The 27,587-nt window shown below is 47.2% G+C and overlaps 2 protein-coding genes across 5 annotated transcripts in view; one reads left to right on the top strand and one right to left on the bottom strand.

Annotated features, from left to right (window-relative positions):
* Positions 1 to 2,618, bottom strand: part of LOC147574719 (uncharacterized) — a 32,366-nt gene extending 29,748 nt beyond the window's left edge. For 3 of the 4 annotated variants that reach the window (XR_015243456.1, XR_015243455.1, XR_015243457.1), the window contains exon 1: positions 1,567 to 1,706. Coding sequence is in view for 1 of the 4 variants with exons in the window: in XM_086684992.1 (XP_086541118.1) it covers positions 2,256 to 2,618 (363 nt within the window). In the remaining 3 variants the exon portion in view is untranslated. Of the gene's footprint in view, positions 1 to 1,566 lie in introns of all 4 variants that reach the window. The other variant, XM_086684992.1, reaches the window with a different exon arrangement.
* Positions 2,617 to 27,587, top strand: KLF9 (KLF transcription factor 9). Its single transcript, XM_086684991.1, has 2 exons — positions 2,617 to 3,121; positions 24,048 to 27,587. The coding sequence occupies exons 1-2, from the start codon at positions 2,617 to 2,619 to the stop codon at positions 24,275 to 24,277; spliced, it is 735 nt and encodes a 244-aa protein (XP_086541117.1). The 3' UTR covers positions 24,278 to 27,587.

Below are 27,587 nucleotides of genomic sequence, written 5' to 3'. Positions count from 1 at the left end.
GACCGTGGAGAGATCCCACTGGTATTTGTGCCGGACCTTAAAGAAGCAAGCAAAGGTGCAATTACTAAATGATCATGTATCCTTGGGGACAGAGTTTGTCCCAGAAAAATTATGAAGTAGGCAAACTCCCCTGTGCTTCAGCGAATTCTTTTCTAAAATTAAGGGAATTGGAATTCAAGAACTCGAAGACGGCTTCACTTTTACACACCATGATGCACCTACTTCACCAAGATGGTGATGATGATAGTCTTGGTTGACCGCCCCCGCTTTCCATACTTCCTTTTCCATATAGTCAACCAATATCTTCCTGTACTGCTTCAAAAGCAAAGTCAAAGTAAACTACACTGGCCTTCAAGCTGGGAGGGTTAATTTGGGACTCTGCCTTTAGAGACCACAAAACTGGTGTTAGTTTTTCCCAACCCTTCACCAAGGCTACCAGACAGTGGGGCCATGGTTGGACTTCAGTGGATCTGCATCACAGAGAGGCAGGCACCTTTCACACCCAGTGAGGACAATCAATGTGTTTTTAACCAGTTGTGCTGATGGCGAGCCTCCTGAAGAGCCACGAGTCCTAGATTCTTTTCTCAGCTATGAAGATGGAAAACAACGGTCAACCATTCAGAGGGAGAGGCAAACTGAGTTAATGAGACTCCAAGACCCATGCTAATCATTGATCAAGTAATGCCACAGTTTTCAATGGCTAAGGATCTCTGGCTTGTTCCAGTTCTTAAGAATCTGTTTAGCACAGTTAATATTTCACAAAATCGAAGAGCTCAGATGTTGGAAAGCCCAAAGGGCTTGGAATCATTAGATTTATTGTTTCAGTTGAGCTCTGTCACTATCTACCTGATAAGGTAGACAGATCACTTCTCTGTGTTTCCGTCTCCACATTTGTAAAGTGAGGGAAGAGAGAGAAGCCCCGAAAACCATTCAGGGGTCTGAGGAAAGAAAACGAGCTAAGAATGATGTTTTAAAAATTATACAAATGAAGGATTTTTTTGTTTTGCTTTGGTCTCCATTTAATTGAAGGTGGGTTAGAGTAGCTTCAAAACAAACCAAAATAGCTCACCTAGAATAAATTGCGCTAGGGAAGGAGAGGAATGGTAGGTATCACAAAAGCAAAGTTGGGGGTGTTTCAGTGTAAGAATAGTGAGACGGAAAAAGACTGGTTTAAACGGAACTTTTGTCAGCTCAGCATTTTAAAAATGAATTAGTCATCATTAATGCACTGGATAGAAGGATTATTAAAAAATCTGCCCAAAAGTATGCTGCATCCCAAAACTGAAAAAGAAAAGAAAAGAAAAGAAATGATCCTTTCTCACTTGTGTTTCTTCTTGGGCAACTTGTCCTGACATACTTAGATTTAAAAAAATATATTGATTCACATTGCATTTATTCGTCACCCCTGCCTTCCCATACATATCACACTTTTACTACCAGCAGCACAAAATAACAGGGATGTTGTCCACTTCCACTACGGCTCCCGCGTTCACAAGTGTGGAGCGCTAGCTTTCGGAACGCCCTTCTGATTGGCTGGGCCCATGTCAGTGACATCAACCAACTTACTTTTGATTGGAAGGCTGGTTGCTGGGACTCTAGCGTTTGCAGGAAGTCACTTAACTGTTTGCGAGCTGGAAAACCGAGCCTGAAGTTTTCTTTTGTCACGAGGACGAGCGCCAGTGACTAGGGAAGGTGTGCGCCACGGCCCCGGCCCCGCCAGCTGGACCTCGAGCCGGGAGGCCCGGAGAGGCCACCGGGACCGAGAGGCGCTCCCGAGGAGGAGCGGCGGCCCCCTTCCAGCCTCCCGGCTGTTACCCTTTTAAATGTCAGCGTTCGAGGCTGGAGGGGTAGCACGAGGCAGCGGAACGGAACAGTCGGATTGGCCGCACGCCTCAGTTCTAGACGCACCTCTCCACCGAAAGGCCGTTCTGACTGGCAGGGGGAGAAAGTAAACAGAGTTGAATCACCCTCCCCGCTGGCCAATTGGAGGGGGTTTGGATTGTGACGTGATGGGATTCTGCGAAATTGTTACTGAGCAAGAGAATGCCGGAACGGTGCGGACCGGCCAGAGCAGGGGCTCAGAAGGCGTCCGCGGACTGGGGGAAAAGTGTCTCTTAGACCCCGCGCTCGGTCCGGCCCTCGCCGCGCGCGCCCGGGTGGTCGGCTGAATGTCCCGCGGCTTCGGCTCGACGGAGAGGCGGCCGAGGGCGTGTACCTCTCTTGCAGTTTCCTCTCCCAGCGCCTCGGGGGCGTTTTCAAGCGCATAAACTTGCGGCCGCCACGTGTGGCACCTTTCCAAGGGAGCCGGCTCGGAGCGGCCGGCGCGCCCGTCGGGGGGATCGCGCCGGGCGCGGGGCGCGGGCGGCGGCGAGCGAGCGGCGGCAGCGCGGCGGAGCCCGGGGCCGTGGATGCTGCGTGCGGAGGCGCTGCCGGTTACGTAAAGATGAGGGGCTGAGGTCGCCTCGCGCTCCTGCGAGTCGGAAGCGCCCCGCGCCCCCGCCCCCTTGGCCGCCGCGCCGCGCCGCGCTCGTCGTCCGAGGCCAGGGCAGGGCGAGCCGAACCTCCGCAGCCACCGCCAAGTTCGGCCGCGCCGCCGGGGCTGCTGTCGCCCGCACCATGTCCGCGGCCGCCTACATGGACTTCGTGGCTGCCCAGTGTCTGGTTTCCATTTCGAACCGCGCTGCGGTGCCGGAGCATGGGGGCGCTCCGGACGCCGAGCGACTGCGACTACCTGAGCGCGAGGTGACCAAGGAGCACGGTGACCCGGGGGACACCTGGAAGGATTACTGCACGCTGGTCACCATCGCCAAGAGCTTGTTGGACCTGAACAAGTACCGACCCATCCAGACCCCCTCGGTGTGCAGCGACAGTCTGGAGAGTCCGGATGAGGATATGGGATCCGACAGCGACGTGACCACCGAATCTGGGTCGAGTCCTTCTCACAGCCCGGAGGAGAGACAGGATCCTGGCAGCGCGCCCAGCCCGCTCTCCCTCCTCCACCCTGGAGTGGCTGCGAAGGGGAAACACGCCTCCGAAAAGAGGCACAAGTGCCCCTACAGTGGCTGTGGGAAAGTCTATGGAAAATCCTCCCATCTCAAAGCCCATTACAGAGTGCATACAGGTTAGCGGCGTCTCCCTCTCTCTCCCACCCAGCTCTGGGGTTAGTTAACCTTTGGCCGGGCGGCCTTCCTGGGCGTTAAGGACACCACGCTCGGCCTCAAGGGTGCCAACATTTTGGATGAGATGCTGTTTAACTCTTTAAATAATTGAACCGTGTAGAGAGACGGAAAGCTCGCTCTCTCCTTAATTGTCTCCAGCCTCTGGAAGCCATGGAGAGCATTAACCTGGCGGGCAGAGTGAGTGTCGAGGGCCAGCCCCTGTGCGTGGCTTCGCGGGGAGTGTGGTGCCGCCCTTCCCGCCCCGCCCCCCCAGGACTCCCGCACCCCGCGACGGTGGGGCCACCCCCACCCGGGCAGACGCTGGCATTGGGGAGGTCAAGTGGCGTATCTCTTATCTGGTTCTGTGGAGGGATTGCAGCGGAATGGCCAAAACCTGGGGAGAAGGGCACACTTTACATGGAGCCTTTTAGGGATGACTAAGGACTCATTTAGCCGTATGCTTGCTACTTTTCAGGGCTTGCCAAGGTGGTTTTAAATTTGGCCAAGAGTCCCCGGGGAGGTTTAAAATAACACCGCTTCAGGCAGCACCGGAGTTTGATCAAGTGATGGGTCGGTGGGTTAACTTCATGATTAGTTGGCCTTTGTAATGAGGTTTCCGAGCTGATTTTTCCTTTCCACATGATTGGTGGCACCCTTCCCCTGAATAGTTAGGGAGGAGGTGTGGCCCTTGTCTGAGGTCAAGGCTCTGTAAAGAACACGCCTGGAGGCCTCGTGCAAGGGTGTCTCCCAGGGACAGCAGAAGGCAAGGGCTGACCCAAGGAATGTGGCCAGAAAGCCATATGCAGTACGGAACGGGGCTTGGAGGCTTAAGGGGGGAACCTTGGTCAGCCGATTCTGCTGGTTCTGTTTAACACACTCGGAAAAAGTTGGGAAGGGTTGGGCCTTGCTATCTCACCATCTTTAGTAAGGTTCTTTTTACAACTGCTGTTCTGATAAGGAAGCACAGGGCTTCATTCGTTCCGTGGAACTTCTTTTCCTTCTATCCTAGGACACCATATTTAAGAGGCTGTTGGAGTTATTTAGAAAAGTATTGTCATTTTGGGGTGTAATTGTTGGTACTTTTAAGATGAGGCCCTGGGCCTGTGGTTTTAAAATGATCCTTGGTTGGTCTGCTTTGGTTTTGCTTCTTAAAAGAAAGGCCACGTAACTGCATTTCAGATTTTATTTCCTCTGGACGTGTTTCTTGTGGAGGTGGCTGCTGGCAAAGGAGTAAAGCTGAATTTCCTCCATGGTTAATGCAAAATCAGGCTCTGTTTGGGGTTGTCATCCCCAAGTTGCCACAAAACAGCAGTTTCAAGTTTGTATCTGTAAGGTTGTTGAGAGGCAGATGTGTGCCTGAGCTGGGGGATGCGACCTCTAGCGTGACTTCCCTGGGGTCAAGTAGGGGTATATTAACCCGAGGGTGTTACTCACCAACAGCTGTTGGGCGGGCCTGGCCTCGTCAGCCATGTTCCCGGAGTTCAGTTGTTCACAGGGACACTCACTGCCTGCCACCTTGAGCAAAGGCACTTTCTCCTTCAGGGAGCTGCCCAGGCGGGTAGCTGGGGAACCTCCAGTGCTTCTGTGTGAGCTACCTGAGTCTTTGCGACTTAGAAAAAAGAATCCCGGAGTTCTGAACCATTCAGCTGAGTGATCTTGTCAGGCATTTATAGAAATGGCTTCTTATGTGTGCGTGCATGCGTGGTGCTCTTTAATTCTCCATAAGGCACGTCGGCTCAGCTGTTCCAGGAGAACCTTTTACACAGTCAGGAGTGGAAAACCAAGTGAAATGTTAATCCCATTTTAAATGCTACAGTCAGTCCTTTGGAACTAGTGATATGGTGAATGCAGGTGTCTTATTTATGTTTTGGGGGCTCTGTAATACCAGGACACGGTCGAACAAAAACCTCGGCCTCTGTAAATATGGTGGGAAGCATACTCCCACGAAAGAAGGCATGTGGAAAGGATACTCTAAGAGATGTGTAGGTCTTGCGCATTTGGAAGTTTCTGATACGGCTTCGAGTTAGATTGTCTCGGGGAGGGGGGAGAAATGAGGGAAGGACCTTCCTGGTTTGCTTTGGCTGGTATTCAGTCCAGGAGGTGGACAGGAGGTAGCCCTTGGAAAGTCTGCATTCTGTGAAGGTTTTAACAGCTAAAATTCCGGCCACACCCCCTTGCTCAGCGTGGCCCAGTAAGAGTCCTTCCTGCTTGCTGCTTGCTCCCCTCCCAGGGCCAGGACTTCCATAGAACCAGGGGCTTGAGAAGTTGAATCATTTAAAGGAAATTGCATTTGATCCAGGGCTGCTACCTCCGTAGGGTCCTAAGAGAGGAACTCCATTTGGAGTTGGGTTCTCACTTGTCCGATTGTTTCCCAGGTGTGAGAAACTTCAGCAAGTTACCAAAAAAGAAAGAGAGAGAGAGAGAGAGAGAGAGAGAGAAAGAAAGAAAGAAAGAAAAAGAAAAAGAAAGAAAGAAAAAGAAAGAAAGAAATCAAACTTCAGTAGGTTACTGGAATTCAAAATTTTTCAAACTAGAGGCCTGCTGCCTAATTTGCTTTGCAGATCTGTTTGGCTTGGCCAACACAGAGTTAATAAAAATGGAATCAGTTACTAACATCTAAAAATCAGAAGATTCGGCACAAATCCAGAGTTCTGGTTTCTCTGGAAAAATGGATCAATCTGGCAAAACTAGGCCTGAATTCCTACCCAGCAACAACTGGCTTGAACTGATCATTCTTTAGAGGGCAGTGACCTTTATTTTGATCATTTACATCATCTCTGTTGGCATTCGAGTTTACTACCCCTTCTGTGACCCTCAGTTTCTTAATCCACTGGCTAGGGTATTACCTGTGAACCCAGAGGTTCTTGAACAAAGATTAAATAACATAGACAAAGCAGCTAATAGGATTCCATGTACAGAAAGCCCTCAAGAATTCTGGATCTTATAGTTTGTGTGTAACAGAGAGGGCATCCTCAAAAATCAGGAACCCAGAATAAACATATTTTTAAGTAGTATGTCAGTTCACATTTCAGTTCACATTTTATGATACTCTGCTCAATTTGCTTTTCTTTCAGTCTTTAGGTCTGATATCCTTCTCACGCAGTGTGCCTCTAAAGTGTAAGCAGTACCTCCATGGTTAATCTGGAAAATGCCACAAATACATTCCTTTTGGTTTCAAGACTTTTGGGTCTAAATACACTTTAGAAGGTATTTATGGTCATGTTTCAGCTTAACAATTAGATCCATTAGAGTTCTTGGCCTGAAAACGTATGGAGCATTTTTTTTTTAATGCAACCAATTTTAAGTTTGTCCTGGCACACCCCCCACAGACCCACACCCACATCACTGCCCTCCCGTACGTGCACAGGCACACACACGAACGTCCCCTTACAGCCCTCACACCAACACTCCCACCACCTCTGAGCACGCACCCCCAACTGGCTCCACAAATACCCACTGACCCCCCAGACACTCTTGCCACACCCACGTGTTCCCAACCCTTCCATGAACACTAAAAACAAAAAACAAACAAGTTTATCCTAAGTTTCCTGACTTTTCGGTCACCTTGAACAGTTATGGACGGTGGGATATCTTTGGGGGAAGGAAACAACCACATCCAAATTCCAGATCAAAGTCTTTAGAACCAGCTGATGTAGACTCATGCTCGGTTGACATCTCAGTGATAGAAATCTTGGTTCTGTTTACTTCACACCAAGTGTAATTTTACTTTCTTTGTGGAAAGACTTAAGTCGACTCTCCCCAAATGGTGACAGTGGGTTGACTTGAGGACACTGTTTATGGGATTCTGAAAAACAGAAGGGCCAAAGTTCCAATCATCACACTTTGGTTCTACAGAAAGAGTTTTAAAAACAGTACTTTTTTTTTTTTTTAATAGAGCATAACGACATTCATGTAGAACGAGACACGAGACTTACAAAACTTTTCCCAAGAGTGGTTGCTTCTCTTTCTCCTTATCCCGTTTGAACATCTTCCCAGGATACTTGAGAATATCTGGGAGAAGGCATCCGAAGAGCCCCACTGTAGAAAGTCTCCTCCAACACTGGAAATAGATTTTCTGGCCTCTTTAGGAATGTCCCTTCCCTGAGCCAGGGTGTTCCTTCCCTGAGACCAAAGTTTTAAAATTGTGCTTATACAGGTGCCCTGGCCTGTTCTGAGCCCCCTTGGAGTCTTCTCCTATAATTACTGCAAAAGGTTTAGAGTCAACTGTTTGGTTCAGGAGAGTCTAATGCCATCAGAGGTATGAGAAAGGACCTATTTCCGTGACCCAGGAGACAGGCAGGCGTTCAGGGACAGGGCAAGGTCTCGCTTTGTTCACAGGCCCCACAGGCCCTAGACTAGGGGCCTTAGCTCAGAAGTGGCCTCTGGGCCGGGCCGGCCCGGCTGTTAATTTGAGCCCCTGTCCAGTCTTTGCCACTCGCTCTTCTCTTCATAAATAGAAGGGAGGCCCTGTGTGTGTTGGTCCTTGAGGGGACATTCTCTCGGTCACGTTCTTCTTTCCACAGGGCTCCCCCAGTGATGTGGATTGTTGGTATTTCACAACCTGACATGCTGCATCCAAAATACTTTCACAGCTTCGCCTGAGTGGGAGCTTGCAGGTCATTGTTTTTCTACCTGCCCCCCCCCCCACCATTTTCTCTCTCCTAAGGAGCTTTAGACATTTTTCCCCCATAACTGTCCTCCCCTCCCGTGACATTTTAGCACCTCAGGTGTACTACAGAGCTGTCCGTGTACCATGCCCCTTTAGAAGGCCACAAACCACTGTCATAGCTAAGACTTTTTTCACCTGCCAAAGATCCAATTTTTGCCCCCTTGGGGCGATATCCACCCTGCTCCCCAGTGAGACTGTCTAGACACAATCTCATGTATCCTGTCGGGGAAAAAAGTGACAGTCCACATTCAAGAAGAGGGCAAAAAGCTGCAAATGGCCTCTAGCTGTAGAGGATGATAGATTTCTGAGGATTCCTAGGAGACAGTGGAGACTTTGCTTCTGGGTTTTGCAGATGGGAGGCTGAAACTTCCTCGATTCCAAGGAAGGATGGCCCGGAAGGCTGCCCACTGCTGAGACCTCACCCTGGGGACTGAGGCCTTTCAGGGGACCCAACAGCTCTTCCTTACCAGTCCCTGAGCTGGGAAGGACCAGAGGCTGTTCCTCCTTACACCCCGTGTCCTCAGGCACTCCCCTCTAGCTGTCCTAACCAAAGCAAAGTGGGGTTGCCTTAAAAACCCGCTGCTGCTGGCAGGGTTACTGTTTCACGACAGCAAATACACATGGAGTACAATTACAGGGTGAAAACCCCATTCCCCTGTTTTCCTATTTTCCTGTGGGATCTCCCATGAGCAGGGAGGAAAGGGGAGGGGACAAGCAGCTGGGCTGGTCGGGGGAAGACAGCAGAGGAAGCCCAGAGACGTTTGGATGGCCACACCCCATTACCTTCAGATGTAAAGACCTGAGGGAAGTGAATCCTTGGATTCTGAACCTATGGGTCAGATTTAACATTCTTGTCTCAGTTGTCGCCGCGTATCCCAAGAAGTACTCATTCTGCCAACGTCTGTGGGAAATTCCCAGATGCAGCTTCCCAGGGACAGCCATCTATGACACTGGGAAAATGGCTGACCGTGGTCTTCCTTAAGTCCATGGAGAAGAAAAGTGGGCGGGTGGGTTCCAGTATTCACGTTTCCAAGAGCCTCTGAAGCAGGCTGGTGTGCCCTGCTTAGAGTCGGCTCTCCAGCCCCTCTATTTGGACTTCGGAATGCCTTATGATCACTAGCGTCCTTGATTTAAAAAACAACAACAACAAAAACCCACAAAAAACCAGCTTTATCATTTTCGTTAGTCCTGACTTCCAAATTTTCAGGGTTTTTTTTTCCCCCCCTCCCCTTGCCGGTTCTCCAGCTTGGAGGGAAAGCTAGCAACATTCCAGGCCTCTGCTGCTTCCGTCCTCCCCCACATCCGACCCTCCCACCTTATCCTAGTGTTTCTCCAGCAAGCCCAGCGCCCACTGAACAACGTAAATTAGTGCCTAGTAATTGGTACAAAGGCACTTTCTGTTTCCATGCAACACACGCAAAAAGGAGGGGCAACAGGAAGGGGAAATTAAAAAAAAAAAAAACCCACAGATGGTTAAAAGAAATGGGATCTTCTGCAGTGGTCTCTGAGCAGTCCTTTCTCTGGCTCCGCCCCACTCTTTGCTGGGAAGTTAGTCACAGGCCCAGGCCTAGCTCAGAGCACTTGAAGGCAGCAGTTGTCTGTATCAAAAGAATAGAACTTGGAGGTTGGAAATGACCTTGAGAGGTCATCACATCCATCGTGTGGCCTGTGTAAGAGGGTAGGCCACCCTCTCAGATACGGGGATTGTTCCATGCCAGCATGTTGGGGCCCTTGAGGGGGTTGGAAGCTCAGCCCACGGTTGTTGGGAGGCTGGCCGGCTGCCTTGACAGGCACGTGACTTTGGGCTCACGGCCGGGTCTCCGGGAACCTCGGTTTCCTCAGCAACACAAGAGGGCGCCATGTACTCCGAAGGGCTGTTTAAGACGAGTGCAGAAGGCCAGAGCGTGGCCCACGTGGAGACCTTCCCTCGCTGTGAATTCTTTGCAGTTCTTTGATTTGATTCTTTCCCCCTCCCCAACCCCCACCACGGTCTCCTGAGAATTTCAATCTGCGGTTAACATTTTTTAAATCTTGGTTTAAAGAGCTGCTTCGCATTAGCCAAATTAACCCAGCGAAAGGGCAGAGGTGGAGTCAGCCGGGGGACCTCTGCCCTTTTATTATGGGAGCCGCACAGTGTGAACCAGCTCAAGGCCAAGTGCCAGTGAGATTTCCTACTCCGCCCTTCCCGGAGCCCTCCTGAAACTTTAATACCTTTTTGGTGCATTAAGGCCAAGAGTAAACATTTGTCTTATCCTGGCCTCAAGCAGTCCCCTCAGCAAATAATAGGACTCACATTATTATTCATAGAGAATGTTTTCCCCTCTAAGGGAGCCAGGTGCATCCATTTTTTAGGCGTGGGATCTTACCAGCCGTTCATTTCCATTTGTGCTCAGAGCCCATGTCCACCAGGGTCTACCTACAGGCTTCCCTTTGAGTCTCGGCTCATCGTGAGGTATGTGAGCCTCTGGGATCCTGGAAATGAACGTCTGAATCTGAAATCTAAAGATTCTAGAACAGCAAGACCTAGCTAGCTCACTAGCTATCTATGCCTGGGGCCAGTGGGTCTTTGCTTGTTGTTGTTGTTTTTTTTTTTTAATATAAAATTGAGAATGATCACAGATTTGAACAGGAGAATGGAATTCATCCCTGATTGAGCCTTTTTAAAAAGTGAGGACATTCTTTACATAGATGAAAATAAAGAGACAGGAGCTTAAGCCATGCAAAATTAATGACAGGGATTTGAAATGCAGGCAGCAGTGTTTTGTTTGAAACAAAGTGTGAACATTTTTCCAAGGCAAGTCTCTGTTGTTTTGGAAGTGAGTGCCTCCCAGAGTCCCAGGGGCAGGCAACGGACAAAAAAAAAAAAAAGCTTTATGGACATTTCAGAACTAGAATGAACTGTATGGAGCATCTTGGTTCAAAGAAAGAGAAAAGAAGGTTTCACCCCCTCCCTTCAGGGGGCCAGCTCTGATGGGATGGAGATAGTCAGAAGAGTAGGTGGGAGACCAGCCCATCCTAGAGAGTTAGCATCCAGGGCAGCTCCAGGAGGGGGCTCTCCTGCAGTAGGGAGCGCAGAGCATGGGCTTCGGGGCCTTTAGACCTGGGCTTGAGTCCTGCCTCTGCCACTCTGGTACAGCGAAAAGTCTCTGAGCCTCAGTTTTCCCATCTGTAAAATGGGTTTCAGTGATTCTATACTCCTGAAATTGCTCTGCAAGTTAAATCACATGAGGTATTTAAAACATTTCAGACACTGTCTCCACACATCAAGAATTATAATTAAAAAATAATTTAGGGGGCACCTGGGTGGCTCAGTCAGTTAAGTGTCTGACCTTTGGTTTCAGCTCTGGCCATAATATTGTGGTTTGTGAGATCTAACCCCGTGGGAGGCTCCGTGCTGACTGCACAGATTCTTTGAGATTCTTTGGCATTCTCTCTGTCTCCCTCTCTCTCTGCCCCTCTCAACCCTCCCCGCACATGCGCTCTCTCTCTCTCTCTCCCTCCCCCTCTCTCAAAATAAACTTAATAAAAATAAAATGTATTGAAAAAGTAAAAAAATAAGTTACAGGTATTGCCCAGAAGCCCTGGATGTTCCTAGAATTTTGTTTACAATTCCAGATCTGTCCAGCAGCAGGTCATTTATTTGAATAATACTTATGTCTCGAGCGACCGCTCCACCCATAGAGCTGGGCTACATGCAGAAAGCAGGCACTGCCAATGTTGTGAATAACAGCAATAGTAGAAAATTATTAATATTAGTAGTAGTCCTATTAGTAATAATATCAGTAATAGCAGTAACATCCAGCATTTATTATATACCAACTTCTAAGCCAAATAGTTTACATGCATTGTCCTGTATAAACTCACAGAAGTCCTATGAGATAGGAAAGTACTCTTACTCTCATTTTATAGGAGGAATTAGACTTGGAGTTAGTTACCTTAGCCCCAAGGTTACTCTGGAATTTTCCTAGCATGTTTCTAGCTGCTGGAGTCACGCCCGAATTGTTCACTTGGACCCCTGGGGCTTCCTTCCACCGGTGGGAAGCGACCCTGTGTTTTGCATGGCTCTCCTGAACTTGGCTCCAAAGCTACCAGTGGTTAGCTCTCTACTCTTGTGTTCTGACTCTGGCTCATGGATGATTTTTGTGAACGTTGTTTAGAAATATCTGTAGAAATCTTGGACTCTGACCAGACCTATCCTATACTTTCCAGTAGTTATTCAGAGCCTTCTTCCTTCCAATGGAAAAAGAAACTGGTCCTGGGTCTGCAGCTGTCTTAGGACTCTTGGTCACAAACAACAGAATCCAATCTTGGTCTGGCTCGATAAAAAATAAAACTTGACGGGTTCAAATTGCCAACACATCTGGGGTAGCCCTAGTTTCTGGTATCTCTGGATTCGACAACTCAGTGTCTGGCTCCCTCCCTGGCTCAGCCCCGCTGTCCTCTGCTTTGGCTTCATCTGTGTGCAGCCTGTCTCTGGACGGCGGTAAGGTGGCCATCAGCAGACTCCCATCCTGCCAATTCAGCAAGCCCTGTGGAAGGAAAGTTCTCCTTCCCGAATGATTCCAGCAAAAGTCACAGGCTTCAATCTTCACAGTGGAGTCAGAACCTTGTGTCTGTCCCTGAACTCAATCAAGCTTTGGGGTGTGGGGTCACTCTCCACCCTGAAATCACATAGACTTAGAGTGGGGAAGGGGTGGTTTCCAAAAGGAAATTCAGGGTGTGCTATTTAGTACCCAAAAGAGGCAATGCATGCCGGACAGGCAAAACCAACAGATACCCACTCTGTCTGCCCACGTAGAACTATAGACAGGATGGTCCAAAGAGCAGAAGTTTGACAAAATGAGGGACAGATTAGTATGACAGCACTTTTTCCCCTGCCTCTTTGAACAGAAAGGACTCTGAACTATCTCTGGAATTCATCCTAAAAGATAGGCCACCAGTGCATGTACTAAATGGTCTTCGCAGGAAATAGGTTATTTCAACATGTTATTTCACGTGCTCAGGCTCATACCTGTATGTCCTCTTCTCTGGATATTCTAGAAGCCGGTACCCAAAGCCTCTCGTGGAATAAGGTTAACAGCAGCAGTGTGATAAGCAGAGCCATTTGCTTGGTCTGAATTCCAGCCGTCTGTCTGTTTTAATGCCCAGAGAAATGAGTTGTGCTTACGTGAACGTTTGTCACCCTGTGTGTTAATAGATAAAGGCCCCATCTTTACAAAGATGGGCTGTTTATACGACAGTTCCCGTTGGGATTCAGGAGTCTATTCAGCGTGTGATGCCCAACAAAAACACCATAATAAATTGTAAGAGGCAAAAATTAGCTCTTAAAAATAACTTACAAAAAACACATAAAAATGACTTAAATCCCTATGCTGCCATAATTCTACGGTAGTTTTGTACCACTGCTGTTTTAACGAAAATAAGCAGAAAGAGCTGGCTTCCTCTCTTTCGTGTCATAAATCTTACCAGTGGCCAGCCACCAGAGGCTTGTCTGGTGTGCATTATCCCTCTGAAGGCAGGGCGGCGGGGGGGAGGAGGGGGTCCCCAGCATACAGAAACGTGGGCTCTCCCCCTCTAACCTGAGTTATTTCTTCCCGAGGAAGATGTGGGGGGAGCCAGGCAGGGGGACTCCTTGGGGAAGTTCGGGTGGCTGAGTCCCTCCAAGCTTTGTGGTCACCAAACACCAGGCAATATGAATTTTTTTTTTTATTTTGAGAGAGAGAGAGAGAGCATGAGCAGGGGAGGGGCAGAGAGAGAGGGAGAGAGAGAGAATCCCAGGCAGGCTTCATGCTGTCAGCACAGAGCCCAGTGGAGGGCTTGAACCCACAGAACCGTGAGATTATGACCTGAGCCACATTCAAGCGTCAGACTCTTAACTGACTGAGCCACCCAGGGGCCCAGGCAATATGAATTAATGGCTGGCTCCATTAAAGCTTGAAAAATGATTTGACAGTGGCCCACATGGCCTACGGTCATCGCAGCCCTCCTGTGGGGCCGGCAGTGTCCTACAGTGGTTGAGCCTGGGGACAAGAGGCTGACAACAGTGCCACAGCATCACTAGGCCCCCTGAGTCGTGGCGAGTGCCACAGCCTGGCTGGCAGGTAGACCAGACAGTTTTCTAACAAGACAGCAGTCTCATCTCCTGTATTTTTTGTCGCCGACCCGTGGTATTCTCAGAGATCCGGCCCTCTGGATAGCGGCCACTCCAGACCGGAAGCTGTGGATGCCACATGATTTCGCCTAAGTGCACAAACAGAAAGGTTATCTTTGTGTCTGCTAAGGATGCCAAAAGTCTCAGGGGGCCTTCCAAAGCGCCTGTGTGCACTGGGCACAAATTCCCCACTAAAACCTGGGGTGTGCACAGTGTAACTGTCCACAGTCAGAACTGGGTTCTCAAGCCCCACCCTCACCCCCACCCATCTGTGCTGTTGGTTGAGAAATTTCCTCTTGATCCTCTTCAGCGTGTCTCCATCACTTCTCTATTGAATGGTGTTCTTCTTTGGGTAAGTGTTTGCAAAATCAGAGTTGTCTCCCTCTCCCTTTGCCTTTCTTTCTCCTGGGAGTGATCTAGCATTTGGTTGGTGAGAGACCCACCTCTTTTTTTGGCATCTTGGCATCAGGAAAGGGCTGTCGATGTTGCACACCGTCCGCTGAGCACCGTCCTTTGACCTTGGTGGTCTCCCCTGGGGTGTCATGCTCTAGCTTGGGTCTTGGTCCTCATGCACTGGCATCCTCTGCTGAAGGGGATCGCTGTACAATGGCTGCAGGTGATAGATCCTTGCATTCTGTGACTAAGGACCCCTGTGGCCTTCTCCCAACCGTGTGGTCGTGGGCCTGATCCCTCAGGTGTCCTGGCCTGTGGGGACCTTCCAGAGGGGCTGGTGCGGGCAGCAGTGGTCGGCCCCCTTGGGACTGCCCACCCCTGTATTAGCAGAATAGAGAATGCGGGGCACTTCTTAGGGACCTCTACGTCTGTTCTCCAAACTCAGCCCCTCCAGCCTCTCTGTATAGCTCAGGTCTTGGTAGGAAGCACTGGCCAATCAAGAGACTTTAAATTTAAGGACTTCAGGGTCTGCTTTCCATTTTTCAGACGCTATTTTGCAACTTAAAGCTCAGCAGCACTTATTTGTTTTAAACCGTAAATGCCTGCCCCCACCCCCACCCCTGCCCCTCAAGCCAATCCAGCTGGAAGGAAGAGCCCGGGAATAAGAGAATGAGAGAATCACGTACTAGAAGGCTCTCTCTGCCTTGAGTTAGTGCCTTTGCTCTTGTGTTGCATCCAATCTTGTCTTGTGCTCCAAACTGAAGGAGGAATTTGAAAACCGGTTCTCAGGGCGCCTGGGTGGCTCAGTCAGTTGAGCGTCCGACTTTGGCTCGGGTCATGATCTCGAGGTCTGTGAGTTCGAGCCCCATGTCATGCTCTGTGCTGACAGCTCAGAGCCTGGAGCCTGCTTTGGATTCTGTGTCTCCCTCTCTCTCTGCCCCTCCCCTGCTCATGCTCTGTCTCTCTCTCTGTCAAAAATAAAAATAAACATTAAAAAAAAAAAAACGAAAGAAAGAAAAAGAAAACCAGTTCTCATCTCTGGGCAAGTAATCTGCCCTGAGTCAGTGTGATCTGAAACACAACAGGTTTGAATTCGATGGTTACAAAAGTCACCCAGAATGCAAAGATTCAAGGATCTGTGTTCTCAGGATAGTTTTGCCATTAAACACTTACATCCTGTTCGATGTTTAGTGGGTTCATTTATTAGTTCTCTTTCCCACAAACAACTGGGCAGAAGCAGTGTGATCTGGGATGGCAGGAAGGATGTGGGCATGGGAACCAGCGGATCTGGGCCTGGACCTCGGCGTGTGGTTGTGGGGAGGTCACTCCACCTGTGCCGATGCAGAGTTGCTGAGATCGGGACTGTATCACCGAGACGTCGGGACATACCTTTTGCCTAGAGTCCCGAATCTGTTGTCTGCCGTCTCCACGTCTGAGGTCCCAGCGCATGAGCTGTCTGACAGATCAGTTGAGGCTGGGGATACACACACAGTATTAGGACGGGCTTGCTTCCTGGACACCAACACGTTGCACTGAAGAAGTGCCGTGTGACAGATGTTACAGACACACTTCCCAGTTCAGAACCTAAAGAATGAGGCAAGCTTCCCTCCACAGAAAAACACAGGGGCCGGGAAGTAAAATCTCCCATTCAGACTCTAAAATGACTCTGTGGTAGCAACAAATAAAATATAAAAAGAAACCAGATCACAAGAGGGATTCAAAGAGGGGCCGAGAGCAAATGGCAGTATGATGGGATGGCATTCGGGCAGGATCATGCTTCTAGGCCTGTCAAGTGCTTTTATGTTTTCAGAACATCTACATATGCATATGTAGGTAGCAATATTTTCTGGAGCAAACAAGAGGCTTTTGGTTTCTTGATTTTTGAGGTCATAATTAATTGGAACGATTTACACAGGGAAGCATAGAATTGTCTACTCCCAAAGATGGCCTACATACCTCCTCTGTCAAGTCCATGGGCACTTCCACCCTTGGTGGTAGCACACAAGAAAAACAATAGAGCAAAGGCTCCCATCTTGTACCCACAAGTCAACTTGACTCTCCCGTGGGGAATGAGGACATGTGATAGTGGACAACCGGATGGGGGTGCCGAAGGCCTGGGATCTGGGCAGGTCTGTGTGGGTATGCGGCCAGCCAGTCTCACCCATGAACCCTGTATTGGACCCCGGGCTTTGTACCTCTGCACACGCTCACTGCCCTGCTTCCCAACAAACTCACCCCTCCGTGGGGCAGCCTTACCATTACTGTCCTATTAACACTGCGTCTGGAGGGGGCTTCTCGTCTGTCCTTGGAGGGCAGTTTTCCCTTCATATATAGAAAAGGAAGGAGAGGAGGGGGTGAAGGAAGAGTGAGAAAAAACACACGAAGTACGTTCTGAAAGTTTCTCACTTTCTAACAATTTGAGAAGGAAACAGAATGATCCTTCTTACTTTGGTCTCGGACACGGGAGTGTTAATTTCTCAATAGAAAATAAATACCTGGCCCCCACTTCTCCAGGTAGAATATATTGTTGATCAAAGATCCACCCATTTGTGGAAACATTTAAACTCAAATGCATGCTTCCTTTGTTTTCTGTTGACTTTTTTCTGACTTTGTCTCATAAATTTGTACTTGTTTACAAAAATAATCAGAAAATACGGGAAAATTACAGAAAGAAAATGTTATTCTTTATCCTCCCCTCCCCCCACCCCGCCCCACCTGTAGATAGCTACTGCTCCTATTTTGTATATAGTCTTCCAGGATTTTTTCTCTCCATAGATGTTCCATATACATATACAGCAGATAATACTCTGTCCTTTTCACTTAGTGGTGTATTGCTAACATTTTTCCATTTCATTCTGAAACGATCTAGTATCTTTGTAACAAGTACATATTATTCCACCTTATGGATACACTATAATGTATCAAACCCTTTCTTTATTGTCAGACATTTAAGTTGTTACCAAGTTTTAGCTTTTATGAACAATGCTGGTATCCCTGTATACTTCCGTGTTCTTTATTATTACCAAAAATAATTCCTAGATGAATACATTGCCAGATAGCACTAGATCAGTTATAAGTCCCACTCATGCAGTAAAAGGTCGGTTTCCTGATGCCTCCATCAGCAATGGGTCTGTGAACACACTTCTTTACATTTTCACCAGCCTGATGTATATTTCATTGGAGTCTTAATTGGCATGTTTTGGTTACTTGTGAGATTGAATATATTGCCATATATTTATTTATTGGCCATTAGTAGTTCTTATTTTATTGATTACTTATTTGCATCTTTGCCCAATTTTATTAAATTGGGTTATTAATTTTGATTTCTCAGTGTCCATTTCATATTACGGATTTTAACTTTTTGTCTTATGCTGGAATTTCCTTTACTAGTTCACTGTTCTGGCTCTTAAAATTTTTCACTTATATATATATTTTACTATGCAGAAGTTTAAAATTTTTTATTGTATCTCAAAACTATGCTTCAAATAGGATTTTGCCTTTGGTTTCATATTTAGACAGTCTTCTCCCCACTTCAGGATTCTAAAAATAGTCGCCTATATTTTCTCTCACCTCTGCGGTTTTATTTTTTACATTTATGTATAGAGCTCGTTTGGAATTTATTGAAGGGAAAGGTATGAGGCAGGGATCCAGATTTAATGTTTTTAACCAGATGTCTATGCCATTTATTGAATTAAATATTCATTTCTTCACTAATTTGAAAGACCCCCATCCCTGTCGAGCCTTGGGTTTATTTTCAGACTTGACTCTGTTCCACTGATTCGTCTTTTCCTGTGCTGGTCTCGTGCTATCTCAATTATTGCAGCTTTAATCATACATTTTAATCACTGGTATTGCAAGTGCTCACTTATTGTTGTTCTATTGCAAAATTTTCTTGGCGAGTTGAGTGTATTTAGTCTTCCAAATTAACTTTAGAATAATTTTGTCAGGTTCACGAAAAAAGAATTTCTATGGTACGTGTTACATTCATAGATGAATCTGCACAGAATTGCCACATTCATGCCATTGAGTCCTACCATCGAAGAACATGAGAAATGTTCCAATATTCATTTTCCTTTATATCAGAGTTTTATGATTTTCTTCATGCAGGTCCTGAACTTTTAGTGTAGGCTTATGCTGATTGGCTGTGGTTAGCATGTAAGAAAACCATTGTTCTTTTGTATACTTACACCTATGAATGCATTTTTAATTTATATTAGTTTTTTGGTTATTGTTCTGAGACTTCCCAGATAGAAAGTTGTATCAGCTGTAAATAATTCTGATTTGACCTTCTCCTTCCAGTGATTTACGTCTTATTTTGTTATCTAATTGTGCTCACTCACTTTTCCTAAACAACATTAAGTAGCTATAATGATGGGGGCAGTGTCCATCCATGCCTTGAGCTTGACTTTAATAGAATGCTACCTTTATTTTACTATTGACCTTGCTAGGAAAAGGTTTCAGATCTATATTTTTTATCCTGTTAAGGAATCATTCTATTTTCCTAAAAGCTTTTTATTAGGGATGGATGTTGAATTTTATCAAACGCCATTTTGCATTTTTCAAGAGATTCTGTGTGTGAGGGTAGGAGCAGATGTATTAGTCTGTTAAAACAGGGAACCATATCAATATGATTTTCTAATATCAAATTATCCTTTTATCTCTGGAATCCTACTTGCTTTTTTCGATCAAAAAACACTACTTTTTCCTGAAGAAGTGGCCCTGATTTTGTATATCCGCGAGAAGCTGTGTTTCTTCATTGGCATTTTTAGAGATCCCTTCTGGTTTTACTAGATGGAGTTACGTTTGTCAGAAGCAATGGGAGGTTCAGAATTTGTACTTTTAACCTTCCTGCTTTAGCCCATTTTAGGTCCTTCTGTGGCATTGTGGAAGGGAAGGAGAACCAGGTGGGAAAGCAGTGCATTGAGAGCAGGGGTCTCCCGGACCCCAGGCCAGTACCCCAGGGGCAGCCTGTCTGAACTCAGGGGAACCTGGAGGGGGGTTGAGTATAGCCAGTTAGCAGTCCTCCCACTGTAGTCTTTCTCCCTCTGTATGGAGAACTCCCCACTTGGCTTGTCGACTAATCACCAAGCGGGGTGGAGGCTCCGTCCTTTGTGCTAAGCAGGCAAGCACGTAGCCAGCAGGCTCTACTCCACTTCTCTCGAACCCATTGGAGGCCCAGGAGCCTTCTGGAGGCCTGACCTGCCTCTGCAAAGGAAGTCTTTTACACACCAGGTGCAGTATTCAGTAGCCGTTCTGATCAAGTTTATTTTATACTCTGAGCGGAGTCTGTCAGTGAGAGGTGCTTAGCGCGTTGCTCAAAGGGGAGGGGAGTGGTGTATAAATAATGAGAACGCAGAGGAACTTGTGCTGTTAACAGCTCTGCTCCAGTAAAGCAAGAGTTTATTGTGTCACTGCCTCTGGCTATGTTTTCCTGTAAAGGCCAGAAATAAAACACTAGTACATGTCTGTTCCTTTTCCCCAACCCCCCTGGAGGATGGTAGCTCCCTCATTAATACTAAAGACAAGTTTAAAGATTCTTTAATTGATAGTTGCTTTGCCATATGATTCGTTCTGTGTGAAGAAGGCTACCTGTTCTTTGTGGGCCTTAGCGCTGAGTGAAAAAAAGGCCTGATTTGATTTCCTCTTGGCTGCAAGATGACGGGCAAGCCTCTCTTCTCTGCCCACCATCTCTGGTCCCATGCAGCCTTAAATTCTGTTCCTTCTCTACCTACGATTTCGCCATTCCATACTTTCTTAGGTGCAAAACATGTATCATTTTCTGGATGATACCTTATTATGTGTCTATTATTAGCTAACAAGCTGAAATGTATCCCAAAGTAGGTTGTGTATAAACTCTTCACTGGGTTAAAGAGGTAGATGGTTTCAAAGGGATACAAATTGTAAGTCTCCAAGAAGAATCCAGGCTTCCTGCACACACACATTGTTTGATTGGCACAATGTTTTATAAAGTGTTGAATGTGAATGCCTTTGAGGGGACAAAGAGCCGTCCAGTCGGCCATGGATTCCACTACAATCCATGATCTAATACACCTAGCATTTCACCCATTTTTATTTTTTAAATTTTTAAAAAATGTTTATTCTTGAGAGAGACAGAGTATGAGCAGAGGAAGGGCAGAGAGAGAGGGAGATACAGAATCCAAAGCAGGCTCCAGGCTCTGAGCTGTCAGCACAGAGCCCAACGCAGGGCTCAAACTCATGAACCATGAGATCATGCCCTGAGCTGAAGTCAGACGCTTAACCGACTGAGCCACCCAGGCGCACCACACCCATTTTTATTATGTGTCTGACTCCTGAAGATGTTTGGATTTGCAAACTCTGGTGCACACCAGCTACAAGTTCAGATTTTCAGACTGAGATCATGTGTCCGCCCACTGTCTACGAGTGACCAGATAGCAAATATTTTAGACTTCATGGGCCGTACAGTCTCGGTTGCAACCATGTGAGACTGCTGTTATAGTGAAAAAGCAGCCGGAGATAATAATACAGAAACAAATGAGCATGGTTCTGGCCCAATAAACTTTGTATATGGACGCGAAAATTTGAATCCCATCAAAGTTTCTCCTATCCCAGAATATTATTATTCTTTTGATTTTTCCTCCCAACTATTTGGTTAAAAACCAAATAGAAGAATGGTGTTTATACGATTTTTAGCTCATGGAATTTTACAAAAATAGATGGCAGGTCAGATTTGGCCTGTGGGCTGTAGTTTGCTAAACCCCTGATTTAGATCACTGACCAAAAATCTCCTAATGTTTTTCCAAGGGATCCAAGAAGAATCAAAATGATCCTGGAGCCTTTACACTAGGAAGTCACTGACAAGTAGATCTTTTTTTAAATGCTTAGAAACTGTAAGGTTGAATTATACAAGTAATATGAGTCTAACAAACGCTACTGTTGGCTCTGATTTGCTCTGGGCTCACTAGGTGGTCCCCTCTTCTCTGCAACAGGGATAAAGATGCTAGGTCAATGGCAGCATCTGGGTTAGAAGGAAGAGAGCAGTCACGTGGTGACAACCATGGAGGGCAGTGAAGACAGGGTAGGCATAAGCTAGACCAAAGGTGAATTCAATGGGAAGGGACTCTGATTACACTTGAAACATATGTGAATTGTGAATTGTAAGCATAAATGCTTGTAAGTTCTGTACTTAGAGCCGATTCAGGCTTCATGACAATTTTCCGTTGAGTATCGCTTCCACAAAGCCATCTTCCTAAAACAGAAGGAGTGCCTTCTTTCTTTTCCAATCCAGCCCACAGCAGAGAGGTCTTCTGATCCATTTTTCCCCACAGTGGACACAGATCCTTTCCAATAAATTAACCTCCTCTCCTGACTCACTTGAAAGAAACATGTGCCAGTGAGTAAGCTAACCCACATTACCACTCCTCCGAGAAAATCCCTCCAATGAGTTTTTGTCCTAACAAGCACTGAGAAAACACTGAGCTTTTCCTTTCGGTCGCTTTCCTCACCACCAAATCATAAAGCAGTGGAGAGAACGGCTCCGGGACGGAGAGATAAGAGAGGGTTGTTCACTTCGGTCTCGGTTGGTTTGCTTTTATAGTTATAAAATTCATTGCTGTGTGAATTCTGACCCTTTGTTGTATATGTTAACAGAACATATTTAAGAGAACATCTCTCCCAAAGACCCCTCACGGGATTAAGAGGACTTGGTGGCCGTCTCGTTCTGCAACAGGCAGAAGTTGTCTCCCCCCAGCAATCCGGGAACTTCTGAGCAAGCTTTGGTCATGTGAGCGATCTGGAGGATGAACAGACTCAGCTCTGCACACACACATGCACACACATATGTAGCATGCGCGTGGGCAGTTACTCAACGCACGGCAGTATAAACAGCACACGACCACACATGATGTTGTCCTTGTCCTAGGAGGCTCGACCTTGCCGGGCTGTGGCAAACTGCATTCCACCTTTTGTTCCAAAGTTCTGAACCGGGTAGGGTGCCGTTGGGTCCAGCAGAAGACGCAAAAGTGTAGTTTTCGATTCCACGTCGTTGAGTGTTTCAGAGGGTTTGGGTTTGAAGCGAGGTTTCTTTTTGTTTTGTTTTGGGGGGTTGGGGGCCCTTCCTGGCGACTTCGAGCATCCTCATGCCTCATTAACCCCAGCACCCGTGTCCACCTTGGTTCGGCATTCGCTGGTTTGCTCTTGCCTTGTGCTGCTGTGGCTTTTCAGCCCCCAGCTCCGTGGGGATTTACACACAGACCCACATATAACGAATCTACTTACACAGATTCGTTGTGCCCATGCCGGGCTTCCCATAAGAACAAGGAGGTCGTACGGGGTGTGAGGACCATTATTCTGCGGAGAGACTAGCAAATAAAACCTTAGCCATGTGGAAATTGTCACGAAGCTGACAAAGGTTTGGTTTTGTCCTTATTATCAGTATGTCTACATCTCTGGCACCGGGTAGGAGAAGCTGGCCCGGGGGGAGGGGAAGGATGAATAATATTTGGATGACTCAGATGCACCACTCTGGACAGCTCTCAGCCAGGAAGGTGGGGACGGGAGTGAGAAAACATGCACTCTTCTGGAGAGTTCTGTGGAGGGCAGGAGTCTGTAGCCCTGGGTCTGTGAAGCATCCACTTTGGGCTCTGCTAGAAGGAGGTGAGAAACAGGCAGGCAGGCAGGCGCTCACAAGAGGAGCACACAACACTCTCGTCTTAAACAGCTCATTCCGCCTTTGTGCTTGCGCGGGACCCGGGCAAACGTGGGCACAGGCCCTCTCCTGCCATTCCGGGGCCAGGAGGTGGCCTGCTCACGCCTGGAGGGTGAGGCTTAGCTGCATTTTCAGTGCGATGTGCAGACAATATGCTGAATCTGAGGAAAGTGACCACAAGGGGGGTGGGAGGGGCGCCCCGGAAACACCTGGCAGGTGTTAAAAGCCTGTTTCCCCATCTGTGAAATGGGCCACCTCCGCGGGGAGTCCTGTGAGCATTCAGTGAGTTAACTCACGCGGAGCCCTTCCCTCTTAACAGTTTAGAATGAGGTTCATTGTTCTGTGGAAGAAACTGGGATTGTTGAGTCTGAACAAGAGATCAGAGAAAGACACGATAGCTGTCTTCGGACACCCAAAGGAGGGAACACAGAGCTGTTTTGTGTTAAGGCAATAGGACTTAAAGCGAGGCCTTTTGCACGGAAGCAGATTTCATGTCCCTGAAAGTGTTCCTGGCCGAGGTGCTCAGGAGCAAGCCAGCTTTCCTGTCGGAGGTGGGGAGGGGGCTGTCACCAGGCTTGGGGACATAGACGCTGGGCGGCCAGGGCACTCAGCAGCTGGAGGGGGGGTCGCAGCTCCGGCTGGGGGGCTGGTTGGACGTGCGGCCTGAGGTCCACAGCGCCGGGAAATCAGCCAAGGGCTGAGGTTTTTGATTCTGGGAGAGAACCTGAGCAACCGAATAAGAATGTCCAAGGCTCTCAGGGATCCCTGGGGCATAAAATAGCAAGTTCACGTGCTCTGAGAAGACGCTTCTCGGAACCGTCTGCTCGGTGCCCCCCGGGGCGGGCGGCTTAATGCCGGTCCCAAGGCAGTCACTGTCTGAGGTCCCGGGGGTCCCCCCTGCGCGTCCTGGGGGTGGGGAGGGGCGGCTGGGAGCGCGCACTCCTGGGATGTGCTGTGTCACCGCGCCCTGTCTTGCCTCCTTTCTCGCAGGTGAGCGGCCCTTCCCCTGCACGTGGCCAGACTGCCTTAAAAAGTTCTCGCGCTCGGACGAGCTGACGCGCCACTACCGGACGCACACGGGCGAGAAGCAGTTCCGCTGTCCCCTGTGCGAGAAGCGCTTCATGAGGAGCGACCACCTCACCAAGCACGCCCGGCGCCACACCGAGTTCCACCCCAGTATGATCAAGCGCTCCAAAAAGGCGCTGGCCAACCCCTTGTGAGGGCCGGGCGCGCCCGCCGGACAGGACTGTCACCTCCCCTCCCCCCAGCACCCTCCCAAACCCGCCACCACCACCACCCCCCTTCCACCCCGGGAGGGGCGCGCCCGTCCGCCCCCCCCCCCCCCAGTCACCGCCCCGCGGTCACACCCTCCGCCCCCTGTCCCCCGCCTGGTTTTCTAAAAAGCACAGCGTAGCCTGAGATCAAAGTCCACACTTGGTCCCCAAGCAGAGGCACTCTGACCGTCTCTGACTGTTGGAGGGAAGGCAAATGCTTTTTTTTCTTTCTCTCTCTCTCTCTCTCTCTCTCTCTCTCTCTCCTTTATTTTTTGGGGGGGTGGGGTGGGGGGCGGAGGGGGGCGGGGGGAGGGGGGGATAAGGCCAGGAGCGGGGTAGACTTTTAAAGATTCAACACTGGTGTACATATGTCGGACTGGGTGAGCTGACCTGTGGCATCACACGGTGATCCTGGGCCCTTCCTGCTTGCTGTCTCTCAGAGTTGTTTTCTTACCCTCTTCGATGTAATGACGAGTGTGCTTCGGTTTCTTTAGCAAAACCACTCTCTTGAATCACGTTAACCTTTGAGACAAAGAACAACCAGCCGCCCACCCACCCACCCACCCACCCACCACGCCATAGCACAGCTGTCTTTACGCAAGCAAGAGCGCACCTATTCCAGCATGATCTGTCATCTAAAGACTCGAAAACAAAACAAAACAAAAAAAAGTTACTTATAGTCAATGGGTAAGCAGTCTGAATTTATACTAATCAAGACAAACCTTCAAAAGGTTACACTAAGTACAGAACTTTGAAACCTTGCTTTGTATGACTCGTACTTTTTGAACATAAGCTGCACTTTTATTTTCTTAATGCAGAGGATGAAGAAGTTCAGTACATGCTTTAAGGATAGAAGCAGACATTCTGTTTGGAACCACGTTATAATCTGCTTTTTTTTTATTTTTTATTTTTTATTATTATTTTTTTTTTTACAGTATACACATTTCCCTATGAAATCATGGCAGAGATGTGAGGGCAGAATATATACAACAGATGCTGAAGGAGAAGGAGGGTAGTATTTTTGTTTTTTTAATTTCAAAAAGAACAAACAGAATTTTAACTCTATTAACTTTTCCAAATTTTCCGATCCTTTTAGTTAATGTCATCTTACTGTTCTAATGCCACGAAGGGAGAGGGTTTTGACTCTGTTGGGTTTTATTTGAATGGGTGCATGACCTTAAGTTGCTCTGGAAACACCTATTTTGTGGAGAAAAGATGTGTTGGTCTCCTTCCCATGTTCCCACAAACTCCCATTAACAGGTGCAAGAGTTGTGTGAAACGAAAAGGGAGCTGACCTGTGAAAAGAAAAGCACATCCCTGTGAGGAGTGAGTCCCGAGGGAAAATACCCTGATGATTTCCAAGGTGACTTCAAAACTGTCCCTTTTGGAGAACGAAAGGCACACTTCCATACGTACGAAGGAAAACACATCACTGTATCTTTTCCATCAGAAGCCTCACCACTATATATGTCTTGTATCCAGGTGTCTACAATGGCCTAAACCACTGCATCCGTAATCCGCCATTTACCTGCAAACTTAATTTTGGCCGTCACGTTGGCCAGAAAAATGAACTGTTTTCATAGCTAAGAAGAAACCTCAAGTAGGGGAGTCAGCTGTGATCGTGGGAGAAATGTTTACATTTTCTTTTGTCAGAAATCGTGCTTTTCTGGCAATTTTATCTGATATTTCAAACAGGGAGCTCCGATGCACTCTCGTGGATACGTGTGCTGTGAGATGTGTCACGCAAACGCAGGGTGCCTCCCTGTCCGCGAACTTGTTACTTCACCTGACAGTTTAGAACCAGTGTGGGTTCCTACAGCCGGCGTGGGTCACGGCTGACTCCGACGTCCAATCCAATAGCCATCACTAGCATGGTGTGTTTTACTTTTGTTTGTTTCACCAATGTAGTCGTATTAGTAGTTCTGTAAAGAGAACTGCTTTTAACATTAGGGACTGGGAACGGTCCATTGAGATAAAAAGGAAAGTGTTTTCTCACGGGAAAACATGTCAGGAAAAATAAAGAACACTTTCTACCTCTGTTTCAGATTTTTGAAACGCTTATTTTAAACCAAATTTTAATTTCTGTGTCCAAAATGAGTTTTAAGGACATCTGTTCTCCCATATGAAATAGGTTAGGCTGTCTCTTTCTTAACTGAGCTCATGGAATGTTTCTGCCTGTGACCCTCTACAGGCTGCCTTTTAGTGAGTGAGGAGTTTGGGGTTGCCTAGCAACCCGCTAACTTGGACAAACTCATCTTCCCCCTCGCAGAAAGAAATGAAGGAAAACCAAGCAAAGTCAGTGAAAGACAATCTTTGTAGTTTCAGGAGTAAATCTATATGTGGCTTTCGTCCAGCACTTACTTAGGCGGATATAAATGCAGCAACTTGTTTTAAAAAAAAAAAAAAAATTGCACAATTTACTTCCCAAAAAAAGTTGTTACTTGCCTTTTCAAGTTGTTGAAGAACACACATTTGATATTCTCTTACATGTTATAGTAACGTAACGTATAAACTCAAGGCTTTTTATTCTTCGTGATAAATCCTGTTTTAACATGCCACAAAACAGGAACCAGCATTCTAATTAGATTTACTATATCAAGATATGGTTCAAATAGGACTACTACAGTTCATTGAACACTCAAACTATGAAGGAATTACTTTTTATATTAAAAAGACCATGGATTTAACGTATAAAAATCCAAATGCAGGATAGTAATTTTTGTTTACTTTTTTAACCAAACTGAATTTTTCGAAAGACTGTTGCAGGTGTTTAAAAAGAAAGAAACGTCGTTTTATCTAATACTGTAAGTAATTGTCATATTTTGGAAAATTTAATAGTTTTAGAGTTACGATAACTCCTCTCCTTGGTTAGAAAAGAAGAAAGCCCTTCACCACTGTGGAATGATGCCCCAGCTTTAAGGTCTAACTCTACATCATGCTTCTTTTGAGAATTACATTTGGTAGTCATATTACAGGAATTGATTAGTTGTCAGTTTGCAGGTAGATTTCGCACAGCGCCCATCACTCTGGATAGATTGAGATGTTCTTTCACAACAGATGAATGATCTGTAACACTGTAAGATACTGATCTTTACAACTGTTTAATCAGTTTTATTTTTGTACAGTATTAGTGACCTAAGTTATTTTGCTGTCCCGTTTTTGTAAATCAAATGAAATTATAAAAGAGGATTCTGACAGTTGGTATTTTGTACATATGTATATATGTTGTCCAAATAAAAGTAATAAATGACAAAGA

This window comes from Puma concolor, chromosome D4, assembly GCF_028749965.1.
Source record: "Puma concolor isolate L17-30 chromosome D4, mPumCon1.1.hap2, whole genome shotgun sequence".
NCBI classification, from domain to species: Eukaryota; Metazoa; Chordata; class Mammalia; order Carnivora; family Felidae; genus Puma; species Puma concolor.
The sequence above is the reverse complement of the archived record's forward strand: the minus strand, read 5'-3'. Positions and strand labels throughout refer to the sequence as shown.